The 13,690-nt window shown below is 38.2% G+C and overlaps 2 protein-coding genes across 2 annotated transcripts; both read left to right on the forward strand.

Moving 5' to 3' along the window:
- The first annotated feature begins 2,831 nt into the window (after positions 1 to 2,831).
- On the forward strand, positions 2,832 to 3,499 carry LOC140815644 (uncharacterized). The gene is made up of 2 exons (XM_073174718.1): positions 2,832 to 3,432; positions 3,477 to 3,499. The coding sequence occupies exons 1-2, from the start codon at positions 2,832 to 2,834 to the stop codon at positions 3,497 to 3,499; spliced, it is 624 nt and encodes a 207-aa protein (XP_073030819.1).
- Positions 3,500 to 6,110: 2,611 nt separating this feature from the next.
- LOC140815645 (secreted RxLR effector protein 161-like) lies at positions 6,111 to 6,896 on the forward strand. The gene has a single exon (XM_073174720.1). It carries the CDS (start codon positions 6,111 to 6,113, stop codon positions 6,894 to 6,896), a length of 786 nt encoding a protein of 261 aa, XP_073030821.1.
- Positions 6,897 to 13,690: the final 6,794 nt, after the last annotated feature.

The following is a 13,690-nucleotide window of genomic DNA, read 5'->3' on the forward strand; positions in this document are numbered from 1 at the left end:
CAAGGGGAAGAAAAGGAAGTTTGAGAAGCAACCACAACAAGGCCAACAACCACCAAACAAGAAGAAGTTCAAAGGCACTTGTTATAACTGCGGAAAACCAAATCACATGGCTAAGGATTGTAGGAAGCCAAAGAAGGGAAATCCTCAAGCCAACGTAGTTCAAGAAAGTTCGGTACCATTTGATTTTTCTGAACTTAATTTGTCTGCAGTTATTTTGGAAGCCAATTTGATGGAAAACTCCAATGAATGGTGGGTTGATACGGGAGCAACTCGACACATATGCTCCAACAAAGGGATGTTCTCCTTATACACTCCATCGACCGGGAGAAAATATACATGGGGAACTCCGCTACATCTGAGGTGGTGGGCACCGAAAATGTCGTACTGAAGATGACATCGGATTTGCAAGTAACCCTTGTTGATGTACTTCATGTACCGGACATAAGAAAGTGTTGGGTCGATAAATTAGAGGATATTATTATTGATTTTGTGCTTCAGTAATATCAATTAATTTGAGAGTGCATTCTTATCCTTTTAGTGGAATAGAATAAGATTAATAAATTATTTTGATAAATCATGAGTTGATTGGATCAAATTAATTTATTGGAGCTTAATTTAATTGAATCCGATCAGGTCCCTTTGGTGGCTCTAATATAAACTCGGATAAATTATATGAGTTATAATTTAAGGTATATGCGGGATAAATTTATCTAGACAGAATTATACATGGAAGTTTATCAGCTAATCTTCTAGATATGGTATAATATATTCTGTTCATTTAAATTTATATTTTAAAAGATATTCTAGTTATCTTTTTGTTACAAGATATCACAAATATATCTTATATATATGTGATATTGTAATTTGTGACCACACACAATCCTACGTTAAGAGTCTGAGAGAACACCAGAGAAGACTTGGAGGTTTGGAGCGTAGATCCAGTGCAGAGAAAGATCAAGAACACGCTTCAAAGGTAATCTCTAATATCTGTGTGTTATAATTAATTAATTCGTGTTAAATACGTAGAACAATTGATCATGTGAAGAAGAGAAAAGTGAAATCACAAGAAATCAATTTTTGTGATCCGATATTCTCGAACTTGGCTAACATATGGTATCAGAGCCACGGGTTTTGATATTGTTTTGCGTATTGCGAATTAATTAATTAATTATTTATGCATGTTTTAGTTTAAAGCGGTGTTAGATTTATGTGATTATGGTTTGAATGAATGATTTATTTAATTTTTGAACGGTTTATGGCCTTAGTTTTTTTGGTGAAATTGTACTTCGTATTTTCGAGTCTGTAACCAAGGGGGTGGATTACGACTCCATGTTTTCCCTTGTTTATTTTCGTGCAATTTTTTATTGTATTTTTCGGATTTGGGCTTTTCTGCTTCTGTTTGAAGAACTGGAGGGCCGGATGCAATTTCCATTAAAACTCAAGGGACCAGACTGAAATTTCGTCCAAAGTTTCCAGGGACCAGAGTGCGTCTTCTTCACAACGTCAGGGACCTGTTTTCCATTTCCGAAATCCACCATGGAATGCGAATCTGGATCAAGAAATCTGGAGCGCCGCGGCCGCGAGGATGAGGGATGAATGTGAAGGTGATTTCCGGTCCTTCTCACGCGTCGTTCTTCACGGTGGAGCGGGGCGGAAGAGGTGCGAAAATCACCACGATTTTAGGCGCTGGATCTGAAAAAATCGAGCACCAATTTTCGTTTTCGAAATAGATATGGTGTCACGATGGTTTTCCAGTGATGGCGCGGTGGAAATCTTCACGTTCGCAAGCTTCCGGCGATTCCAGCAGCGGCGGCGGCGGTGGCGGCGAATTTTTTTAGGGTTGTAGATGATGATGGGGGTTCGGTCTCGGGTCATGGGATTTCGGGTCGGATCCAGGAGATTTTTCTGTAGGGTTGATGATGGGTCGCGGGTTCTGGGTCGCAAGTTCGGGTCAAGGGCTTTCGGGTCAGATCCGATTTGCTGGATTAATCTTGGGCTGAAATTTTTTAAATTGAAGTATTGGGCCAATTTTGGGCTCAATTAGATCTTTAATTTTATTGTGTCTAGGATGAGCCATAAATTTGTTCTTGTTTAATTATTGCTTATATTTGTCATTCATGTATCATGCCATATAGATTGCATAAACAGCGCTTTAGGTACCATATTGTCATGCATAAAATTATATTTATTCTATTTTTAGAGAATACATATTTTGATTAATAATTGAACTATTTTAAGAGTTAAAATAGTCATGATTTTATTAATTGGATAAAACCCAAAATTAAAGTTTAAATATTAAGTGTGAGAGGGTATATTTTTTAATAAGCCCACGGTCTCCCTTATTAGTCCATTAGTAAGAATTATGTATGCCTCGTGCCAATTTTATTGGTCTCCCTATAGGAGGGCTACATTGTTTCGGTTACTTGATTGGACTAATTATTATAATTATTTTATAGTAAAATTAATTGTGACCACCCTATAGGTGACATAATTAATTTGGTACTTGATAAATAATTAATTTAAGGGTATACACTTAAGTCAATGATATTGTGAGAATTTCCTATAGAATATTTTTACAATATTTTTGATGGCCAAAATCAAGCAATACTAAATTGATATTACATGAGTTGCTAGATATATTGAATTTAGTGGGAGGGTCCCAGCCTAGCTATAAATAACATGTCTTTTCCTAAAGAAAAAATTATGTATTTTGGAGTTTTAGGTAATTTGCTGTGTTGTAGTAGTTTTTGGGATCTACAAATGCATTTCATGCATAACACGTAATTTTATTTATTGCATTGCTCATTTAAATTTATTTTAATTTCAGAAAAATGACTGGAAATTCACTGTCTATGATTTTAACCAACAACCAACTAGTCGGAGAAAATTACATTGATTGGAAACGTAATTTATTGATTGTCTTAACTGCGGAGAAACACAAGTTTGTGCTCAATGAACCCTGTCCAGTGCCTACGACGGAGTCCACGGCAGCTCAAAGGCAGGCTTATGATCGGTGGATCAGTTCTGATGAGATGGCCCGTTGCTACATTTTGGGATCCATCTCAAATGTGCTGCAACAGAAACATCAGAACATGGACACTGCTACAAAAATCATGGAAAGCCTCCAAGAAATGTTTGAGCATCAAGGACGTCAGGCACGACAAGCAGCCATTAGAACCATTATGAACATGCGCATGAAACCTGGGACGCCCGTGAGAGATCATATGCTTGCATTGATCGCTCAGTTTACCGTGGCTGAGGTGTTAGGGGCTGAAATCAAATCAGAGACTCAGGTTGACATGGCACTTGAGACTCTCCCTGAGATATTCTCACAGTTTAAGGTTAGCTATAACATGAATAAGCTAAACATGTCCCTGACTGAGTTGATTAAGGAACTCCAAAATGCTGAAAGTGTTCTTAAGACTAAAACTGGTGATGCATTTGTTGTTGCTTCTGTTGGGCCGTCTTATTCCAAGCCGAAATGCAAAAATGGGAATAAAAGGAAGAAGCCCAACAAGAAGGGTCCACAACAAAATGAGAAGAAAGTCAAGGTAGATGGCAAGCCTAAGGGAAAATGTTTCCATTGTGGAGAGAAGGGTCATTGGAAGAGAAACTGCCAAGGATATCTAGCTTCCAAGAAGCATGGTAGTGGTGAGTTATCTTTTATTGAGTCTTGTTTAGTGGTTGATTCTACTGATACTTGGATTGTAGATTCTAGAGCCACTAATCATATATGCAATACTTTGCAGGGGTTCCAAGTAACCAGAAGCCTCAATGAAGGGGAACATACTCTAAGAGTTGGCACAGGGGCTGTGGTGTCTGCAAAAGCTGTTGGAATTGTTTATCTTTATTTTTCGAATAATAAACATTTGGTTTTAAGACATTGTTATTATGTTCCGGAGATTACGAGAAATTTGATTTCTGTTGCTTTATTATTTAGACAAGGATATTATGTCCATTTTTCACAAATGGTGGTTGATATTACCTTGAATAAAGCCCTTATTTGCAAGGGACATTTGAATAACGATTTATATGTCTTAAAACAAGATGACAGCTCTTTGCATCACATTGAATCCAACAAACGAATTAAATTGTCTCCCACTAATGAAACTTATTTGTGGCACTTGAGACTTGGTCATATCAACCTTAATAGAATTCAACGGTTGGTAAAGGATGGTCCTTTAAGCAATTTAAAGGTGGAATCCTTGCCTGTATGTGAATCCTGTTTGGAAGGCAAGATGACTAAGAGGTCTTTTAAATCTAAAAGACATAGAGCCAATGAAGTTTTGGAATTAGTGCACACTGACGTATGTGGACCTATTAGTGTACAAGCTAGAGGAGGATTTGAGTATTTCATCACCTTCACTGATGATTACTCTAGATACGGTTATGTTTACCTAATGTCCCACAAATCTGAATCTTTTGAAAAGTTCAAGGAATTCAGAAATGAAGTGGAAAAACAATTAGGTAAGAGCATAAAAACACTTCGATCAGACAGAGGTGGCGAGTATCTGTCCAATGACTTTAGAACATACTTATCAGATAATGGGATCATATCCCAATTGAGCGCACCAGCTACACCTCAGCAGAATGGTGTCTCTGAAAGGAGAAATAGGACTTTGTTGGACATGTTTAGATCCATGCTAAGTTTCTCTAAGCTCAGTACATCCTTTTGGGGATATGCTATCCAAACTGCAATATACTTATTGAACATGGTTCCTTCTAAATCTGTCTCTAAAACACCTCTTGAATTGTGGAATGGGCGCGTGCCTAATCTAAGACATATTCGTATATGGGGATGTCATGCTTATGTGCTAAAGAGAAAGATGGATAAAATGGAACCTAGATCAGAATTATGCATGTTTGTTGGATATCCTAAGGGAACAAGATGATAGTACTTCTATAGTCCTCAAGACAAGAAGGTATTTGTAAGTACAAATGCAACCTTCTTAGAGGACAAGCACATAGAAGAGAGTGAATCAAAGAGTAAGGTTCTTTTGGAAGAGATTACTGAATCATCTACTCCAGATATCCGCACTGAACCTACTCAGTTTGAATTCACATTTCTACCACCATTAACCACTGGCTTCCAAACAAATGAAGTGGTAGAAAACATTGGTTCCAATGATCGGTCACCCCATCATATCCAAATGGAGAATGAAGGAAATGATCAAGAAGAGAACTTAAGACAACGACAATCAATTCCAATCAACCAAGAACCTCCACAGCTTAGACGTAGTGGGAGGGTCATTCGACAACCTTCTAGATACTTGCTCTATGGAGAATCGTTTGATGCGGTTTCCATTGAACAAGAGGAGTATCCCATCACGTACAAAGAAGCTATGGAGGATGTTGACGCTGACCAATGGAGGAGTGCCATGGAATCATAAATGAGATCCATGTACATTAACTCCGTCTGGGTTCTTGTAGACATTCCTGAAGGTGTGAGACCTATAGGGTGTAAATGGGTCTACAAGAGAAAGAGAGGAATAGACGGAAAAATAGAGACCTTTAAGGCTAGATTGGTAGCCAAAGGTTTTAGCCAACGAGAAGGAATCGATTACGATGAAACCTTCTCACCTGTGGCTATGATTAAGTCTATTCGGATCCTATTATCCATTGCAGCTCATTTTGATTATGAGGTGTGGCAAATAGATGTCAAGACAACATTTCTTAATGGAAATCTTGACGAAACCATTTATATGGCACAACCAGACGGTTTTATCCACAACGATCAAGAGCATAAAGTATGCAAACTGAAAAAGTCTATTTATGGACTTAAGCAGGCGTCAAGGTCTTGGAACATCGTTTTTGATCAATCTGTGAAAGATTATGGTTTCGATCAAAATCTTGATGAGCCTTGTGTCTATAAGAAAATTTTAGATGACAAGGTGATTTTTCTTGTGCTATATGTGGATGACATCCTACTTATTGGGAATAATGTAGGGGTGATGACATCTGCCAAAAATTGGTTGTCTCAACAGTTTGACATGAAAGAATTGCGATAAGCAAGTTATGTTCTAGGAATCCAGATCCTTCGGGATAGGAAGAACAAACGGATTGCTTTATCTCAATCTTCATATATTGATAAAATATTGGTGAGGTATGCAATGCAAAATTCCAAGAAGGGTCAAAAAACTTTCAGACATGGAATTCACTTGTCAAAGGACCACAATCCTAAGAATCCAAGTGAAGTGGAATACATGAAAAGAGTTCCTTATGCTTCGGCTGTAGGAAGTCTTATGTATGCTATGATATGCACTCGACCAGATATTTGTTATGCTGTTGGGATTGTTAGTAGATATCAGTCAAACCCAGGACCAGAGCACTGGATTGCTGTAAAGCATATTCTCAAGTATCTTCGCAGAACTAGAGGGTATATGTTGGTTTACTCGGCTTCAGAGTTGGCACCTGTGGGTTATACTGATTCTGATTTTCAAACTGATAGAGATTCTCGTAAATCCACATCGGGATCTGTATTCACATTGGGTGGTGGTGCCGTTGTTTGGAGGAGTATCAAGCAATCATGTATTGCTGATTCCACAATGGAAGCGGAGTATGTAGCGGCTTGTGAAGCATCAAAAGACGCCGTTTGGCTGAAAAAGTTTTTGCTAAGCCTTGAAGTTATTCCTGCTGCATCAAATGCCATTACTTTATATTGTGATAACAGTGGTGCAGTGGCAAATGCAAAAGAACCAAGAAACCATCAGCGTGGAAAACACATTGAACGGAAATATCACCTAATGAGGGATATTGTTCAACGAGGAGACGTGACAGTGTGCAAGATAGCATCTGCTGAAAATCTTGCTGATCCTTTCACCAAAAGCTTACCTGCTAGAGCTTTTGAGGAACATATTCAAAATATGGGTGTACTAGACATGACTCATTTGCTCTAGGGAAAGTGGGAGGAAAATGTTCGATAGTATGATGCCCATTGAGTACTTTTGTTATATGTTGATGACATTTTGAAATTAAAATAATCTTCATTTATTTGTTTAAATAAATTTATTTTGAGCAATGCATATGTCCATTGGATTGTTGTATTATTATAAATTGAGTGTTTAAGTCGTTAAACACGGAAAAATTCAATTTGTAGTTCAATCCAAAGTTTTATTGTCCACGATCGGTAAATAAATAAGGACAAATTATTTTGATAAGATCGTCTCAATTTTATTGAAGCCTATCTTTGGTTTGGTAATAAAATTGAGGATACATTTTGTTATATTGGACTGGACCACGTGAGATTTGAATTTGATTTGACCATACTAATTCAAAATCACTTGATTGTCGTACATAACACCTTAATCCTGAGCGGATAATGAACTTTGATTACTAACTTGAAGTTCTTTGATACATCAATGAGTGAGACCAAACCATTGGTCAATATCTCGATGTTTTGGGAATTAAAGTGAAATAACAAAGAACATATATTCGTAATATGGAATCTGTCACCTAGTCAATAGGTATGATCATAAACTCACAAGTTCTTCTAAAAGACAGTAAAATCTGAGCTCAGTAGTTCAACATTCTTGTTGAATTAATCATGTGATGTGATCACATGGGACTGTCAAAGAGAAGATTAGGGTTGAGAAGCTATGAATATCTAATATGGGTTATATGGTCATGATACCCTGTTTTAGATGTTCTAACTGATCGACAGGGGTGATATGTTGGGTTGATAAATTAGAGGATATTATTATTGATTTTGTGCTTCAGTAATATCAATTAATTTGAGAGTGCAGTCTTATCCTTTTAGTGGAATAGAATAAGATTAATAAATTATTTTGATAAATCATGAGTTGATTGGATCAAATTAATTTATTGGAGCTTAATTTAATTGAATCCGATCAGATCCCTTTGGTGGCTCTAATATAAACTGGATAAATTATATGAGTTATAATTTATGGTATATGTGGGATAAATTTATCTAGACAGAATTATACATGGAAGTTTATCAGCTAATTTTCTAGATATGGTATAATATATTCTGTCGTCCATTTAAATTTTTATTTTAAAAGATATTCTAGTTATCTTTTTGTTACAAGATATCACAAATATATCTTATATATATGTGATATTGTAACTTGTGACCACACACAATCCTACGTTAAGAGTTTGAGAGAACACCAGAGAAGACTTAGAGGTTTGGAGCGTAGATCCAGTGCAGAGAAAGATCAAGAACACGCTTCAAAGGTAATCTCTAATCTCTGTGTGTTATAATTAATTAATTCGTGTTAAATACGTAGAACAATTGATCCTGTGAAGAAGAGAAAATTGAAATCACAAGAAATCAATTTTTGTGATCCGATATTCTCGATCTTGGCTAACAGAAAGAACCTCGTGTCGGGGTCTCTGTTGGTCAAACACGGGTTTAGACTAGTATTTGAGTCTAACAAGGTTGTATTGACAAAGAATGGTCATTTTATTGGAAAAGGATATCTCGATGAGAACCTTTTCAAGTTGAATGTAATGGCTATAAGCCAAAATGTTGTTGAAAGTAATAAAGACAAGAGTTCTATTTACTTGCTTGAGTGTTCTCATTTATGGCATGTTCGTTTAGGACACGTAAATTTTAATACCTTGCAACGTTTAATGAAACTTGAATTATTGCCTAAACACAACGTCGATACAACACAAAAATGCGAAATATGTGTTGAAGCAAATTTTACCAAAGCGCCTTACCACTTGATTTAAAGATGTACGACTCCTCTACAATTAATACACATCAGTGATTTAAAGTTTGTACAAACTAGAGGAGGGAAAAGATACTACGTGACATTCATTGATGATAATACAAGGTATTGTTACGTATATCTTTTGAGGTCGAAAGATGAAGCTCTTGAAGCATTCAAATGTTATAAGACCGAAGTTGAGAATCAACTAGGCAAACAAATAAAGAGAGTTCGAAGCGATAGAGGGGGCGAATACGGAGCATCGTTTGATGAATTCTGCACATCTGTGGGTATAATTCATGAAACGACTGCTCCTTATTCACCACAATCGAATGGCATTGCCGAAAGAAAGAATCGAACTCTGAAAGATATGATGAATGCTATGTTAATAAGTTCAGGACTACCCCAAAACTTGTGGGGGGAAGCAATACTATCGGCTAATCACATCCTGAACAAGATACCCCACAAGAAAAATGACAAGTCACCTTATGAATTGTGGAAAGGTCACAAACCTTCCTACAAGTACCTTAAAGTGTGGGGGTGTCTAGATAATGTTGAAATACCAAAGCCTAAACAAGAGCGGATTGGACCAAAGACAGTCGACTGCATATCATAATAGTAGTGCCTATAGGTTTATAGTGCACAAATCTGAAAATACAGAAATGAATACGGGCATGACAATTGAATCAAGAAATGCAGTATTTTTTGAAAATATATTTCCTTGTAAAGAAAGGAAAGAAAATGGTTCTAGCAAGCGAAAACTTGAGATGGAGCATGAAGGTCAAGTACCTACACACGATCCAACTCTAAATGAAAATGCTATACCATTGGAAAGCTCTTCAAAGGAGCAAGAGCCAAGAAGAAGCAAAAAGGCTAGAATCTCAAAGTCTTTTGGTCCAGACTTCCATACTTTTATGTTGGAGAATGAACCAAAGAACATACAAGATGCTATGGCTAGCCCTGAAGCTCCTTATTGGAAAGAAGCCATCAACTCTGAAATGGATTCTATTTTGCTAAACCATACTTGGGAACTAGTGGATCTTCCACCAGGTACCAAGCCATTGGGATGCAAATGGATATTGAAAAAGAAAATGAGAGTTGATGGAAGTATTGAAAAATACAAAGCCAGGCTTGTGGCCAAAGGCTATAGACAAAGAGAAGGTCATGATTTCTTCGACACGTATTCACCAGTTTCAAGAATAACATCAATTCGTGTGCTCATTGCTATTGCAGCTTTGCATAACCTTGAGATACATCAAATGGATGTCAAAACGGCATTCTTAAATGGTGAACTTGAAGAAGAAATATATATGGAGCAACCTGAAGGCTTCATAGTTAAAGGACAAGAAAGAAAGGTCTGTCGTTTAATTAAGTCGCTATACGGACTTAAACAAGCGCCCAAGCAATGGCACGAATATACGGACTTAAACAAGCGCCCAAGAAGTGACACGAAAAATTTGACAAAGTAGTATTGTCAAATGGATTTAAGATTAATGAGTGTGACAAATGTGTTTATATTAAAGGCACTCGAGAATCTTATGTGATGGTATGTCTATATGTGGATGACATGCTAATAATGGGGAATAACCAAGAGTTGATTAAGAGTACAAAGAAAATGTTGACCAAACATTTTGATATGAAAGATATGTGTATTGCTGATGTAATTCTAGGGATTAAAATCTTTAGAACTCCAGAAGCAATAGTCCTATCTCAGTCTCATTATGTAGGAACAGCGTTAAAGAAGTTTAACGCTTATGACTATACCCCAGTAAAAACGCCTTTAGACGTAAATGTTCATTTGGCAAAAAATCGTGGAGAACCAGTTTCTCAACTGGAGTACTCCAAAATTATTGGAAGCCTTATGTACATCACTAATTGTACTAGACATGACATCGCTTGTGCGGTTAACAAGTTAAGTCGGTTTACAAGTAATCCTAGTGATGCACATTGGAAGGCGTTGACAAGGGTGCTTAGATATTTAAAGCAGACATCTGAATATGGACTACATTTCACAAGGTATCCAGCAGTACTGAAGGATACTGTGATGCAAATTGGATTTCTGATACCAATGACTCCAAATCCACCAGTGGCTATGTATTTAGCATTGGTGAAGGAGCAGTCTCTTGGAGGTCATCGAAACAAACTTGCATTGCGAGGTCTAGTACGGAATCGGAGTTCATAGCGCTAGATAAAGCTGCAGAAGAAGCTGAGTGGCTTCGCAACTTTCTAGAGGACATTCCATGTTGGACAAGTCCAGTGCCAGCTATCTTGATACATTGCGACAGTCAGTCGGCAATTGCTAGGGCACAAAACAGTATGTACAATGGCAAGTCTCGACACATTCGTCGAAGACATAATACTGTGCGACAGTTGATCTCTAATGGAGTTATATCTGTTTATTATATTAAATCAAAGTATAACTTAGCGGATCCGCTTACAAAAGCATTAAATAGAGATCAAATGTACTGTCTGTCAAGAGGAATGGGCTTAAAACCTACCAAATAAAGTTTTCATAGTGGCAACCCAACCTTGTAGATTGGAGATCCCAAAATCTTGGTTCAATGGGACAACTAAATTATGAGAACTTGTAGAATCACTCCTCATTCCTAAGACGACGAGTGAAGTTGCCTACAAAGGTAGTGAGGTTAAGTATTGTACTTTTAATGATTCCGTAGCTTACAAAAGCGGGGTAAATAGAATACCCTTTTACAAGGAGATCACCTATGTACGTGTGAGGACGGGCCGCCTCGATGAAACACGTATGAAGCCAAAATATGTTCCATGGCCAAAACGGACACAACCGATAACACAAAATGGAATTGGAAGAAAGGTTATCATGTGGGGGATTGTTGGAATTTTGATGCTTAATGAATGAAAATTAAGCAAGTAAATCAATGTGTTTGATTTGGAAAAATTCGGAAAAGAAAAACGAAGCTTAATGAACGAATATTAAGTTCGATTGTTCTGAATAAAACTCGAAAGAGTTCATCATATGTTGAAAGAACATAAAACGAGTAGTCGGAACGTGTAAGGGACGAAAATCGAAAAAAAAAATTGCGCCTGAACAGTAGCCGGCGCGCACATCCGCGCGGGTCTGCGCGCATGTGAGCGCACATGCCAGTGGCAGGCGCGCACATGCGCGCGCGCCTGGGCGCATGTGCGAGCGCTTGCCAGTGGCTGGCGCGCACATGCGCGCGGAGCGGCGTGCATGTGCGCGCTCCTGCCGAGGGCTCTCGGCAGGCGCTGCCGAGAGCGCTCGGCAGCCCCTGCCGAGCGCGCACATGCGCGCGTGCCTGGGCGCATGTGCGCGCGCTTGCCAGTGGCTGGCGCGCACATGCGCGCGGAGCGGCACGCATGTGCGTGCTCCTGCCGAGTGCTCTCGGCAGCGTGCGAGCGGGCGTGCGCCCCTGCGCGCACAGACGCGTCCCTTCGGGATTTTTCGAATTTTTTGATGTTTTTTCATCTCCTTGGAATTGTTTGATGATTGTGATCAGTTACATTGGCCAAGGGACACTCCCTATGAATGAAAGATCATGTCTTTTGCATGAAAAAAATTAAATGCATGATTATTTGAAAATAATAAATAACATACATATCATATCATCTTTTTGCATCTCTTCTTCTTCCTTCTTCTACAAGAGAGAGTTCATCCATTTCTTTGTGAAAGAACTTGAATATTTGAGTGCTCCTTATTCAAGTGTTGTAGTTGTATCTTGGGAGAAGATGCCACAAACTCTAGCACATTGTGAGGGCAAATTCTTCTTAAGGACAAAGTGTTCAACACTTGCCTCTACAAAGCTATTTTCATTGTTTTCTTCTTGCTTTCCCTCATATTTGAATACCCCAAACAACAGGTTTTTGAACAGCAAACTAAAGATATGGCCTCGAAAGTGTGAGATATAGTAAACGACCCACAAGACGCCAGTATTGGATAATATCCTCGAGAGGCTCAACATTAGCTGAACTCAGACGAACCTTAGGATCCATGGGTGTCACAACAAGCTTACTAGCAAAAAAACATGTGTCAGCAAGAAGTTGAAAAGCATATTGGCGTTGAGATAATACAATTCCCGTGCAAGATCGAGCAATTTCAACCCCAAGGAAACACTTCAGGTTGCCCAGATTACGAAGTTTGAATTGGCTATGTAAGAACTGTTTTAAGGATTCAACGAGCACAAGAAACGTCCCAGTGATAATGATGTCATCCACATATAATAATAGAGCCACGAATGCTGAACTCGATCCATTAGTGAATAGAGAATAATCAGATTTGGATTGAGCAAGATCAAACTTGAGCACAATTTGGGAAAATTTGGAGTTCCATTGTCTTGAAGCTTGATGGAGTTCATATATAGACTTGTGAAGATTTCACACCATATGGTTCATGTTATTAACCAACTCCCCCTGAAATTGATATCCTAGTGGCAGGTCCACATATGATTCTTCAAATAGATCACCATTTAAGAAGGTGTTACTAACATCTAGCTGAACCAAATGCAAATTCTTACATGCTGCCAAAGAAAGAAGAACTTTAACGGTGACCAATTTTGCGACATGTGAAAACGTGTCTAAGAAATCAACATCCTCATGTTGGCTAAATCTTTTAGCAACAAGCTTAGCTTTATGTCTTTCAATTGAGCCATCTGCATGAAGTTTGAGTTTATAGACCCACTTGAAACCAATCGAGTGTTTACCAATTAAAAGAGGAAAGATCGACCAAGTATTATTACTCTCCAAAGCAGCTAACTCAACAGTTATTGCATGCTGCCACTCGAGGTGTTTGATGGTTTGGTGATAGGATTTTGGTTCAAACACAGAAGAGACATCAAGTACAAAAGCTTTGTAAGCATGTGCTAATTGGTCATAGGAAATATAGTTAGATAAGGATATGGTGTATATGCACCGAAGGCTGCATGGGTCAGAACCATGAAAAAGATTGCAGTGGTAGTCTTGGAGATAAGATGGTTGTTTCTGAATACGAGTGGAATGACGAGGCTGAGGTAAGGATGATGGACGTT

This window comes from Primulina eburnea, chromosome 15, assembly GCF_022965805.1.
Source record: "Primulina eburnea isolate SZY01 chromosome 15, ASM2296580v1, whole genome shotgun sequence".
NCBI lineage: Eukaryota > Viridiplantae > Streptophyta > Magnoliopsida > Lamiales > Gesneriaceae > Primulina > Primulina eburnea.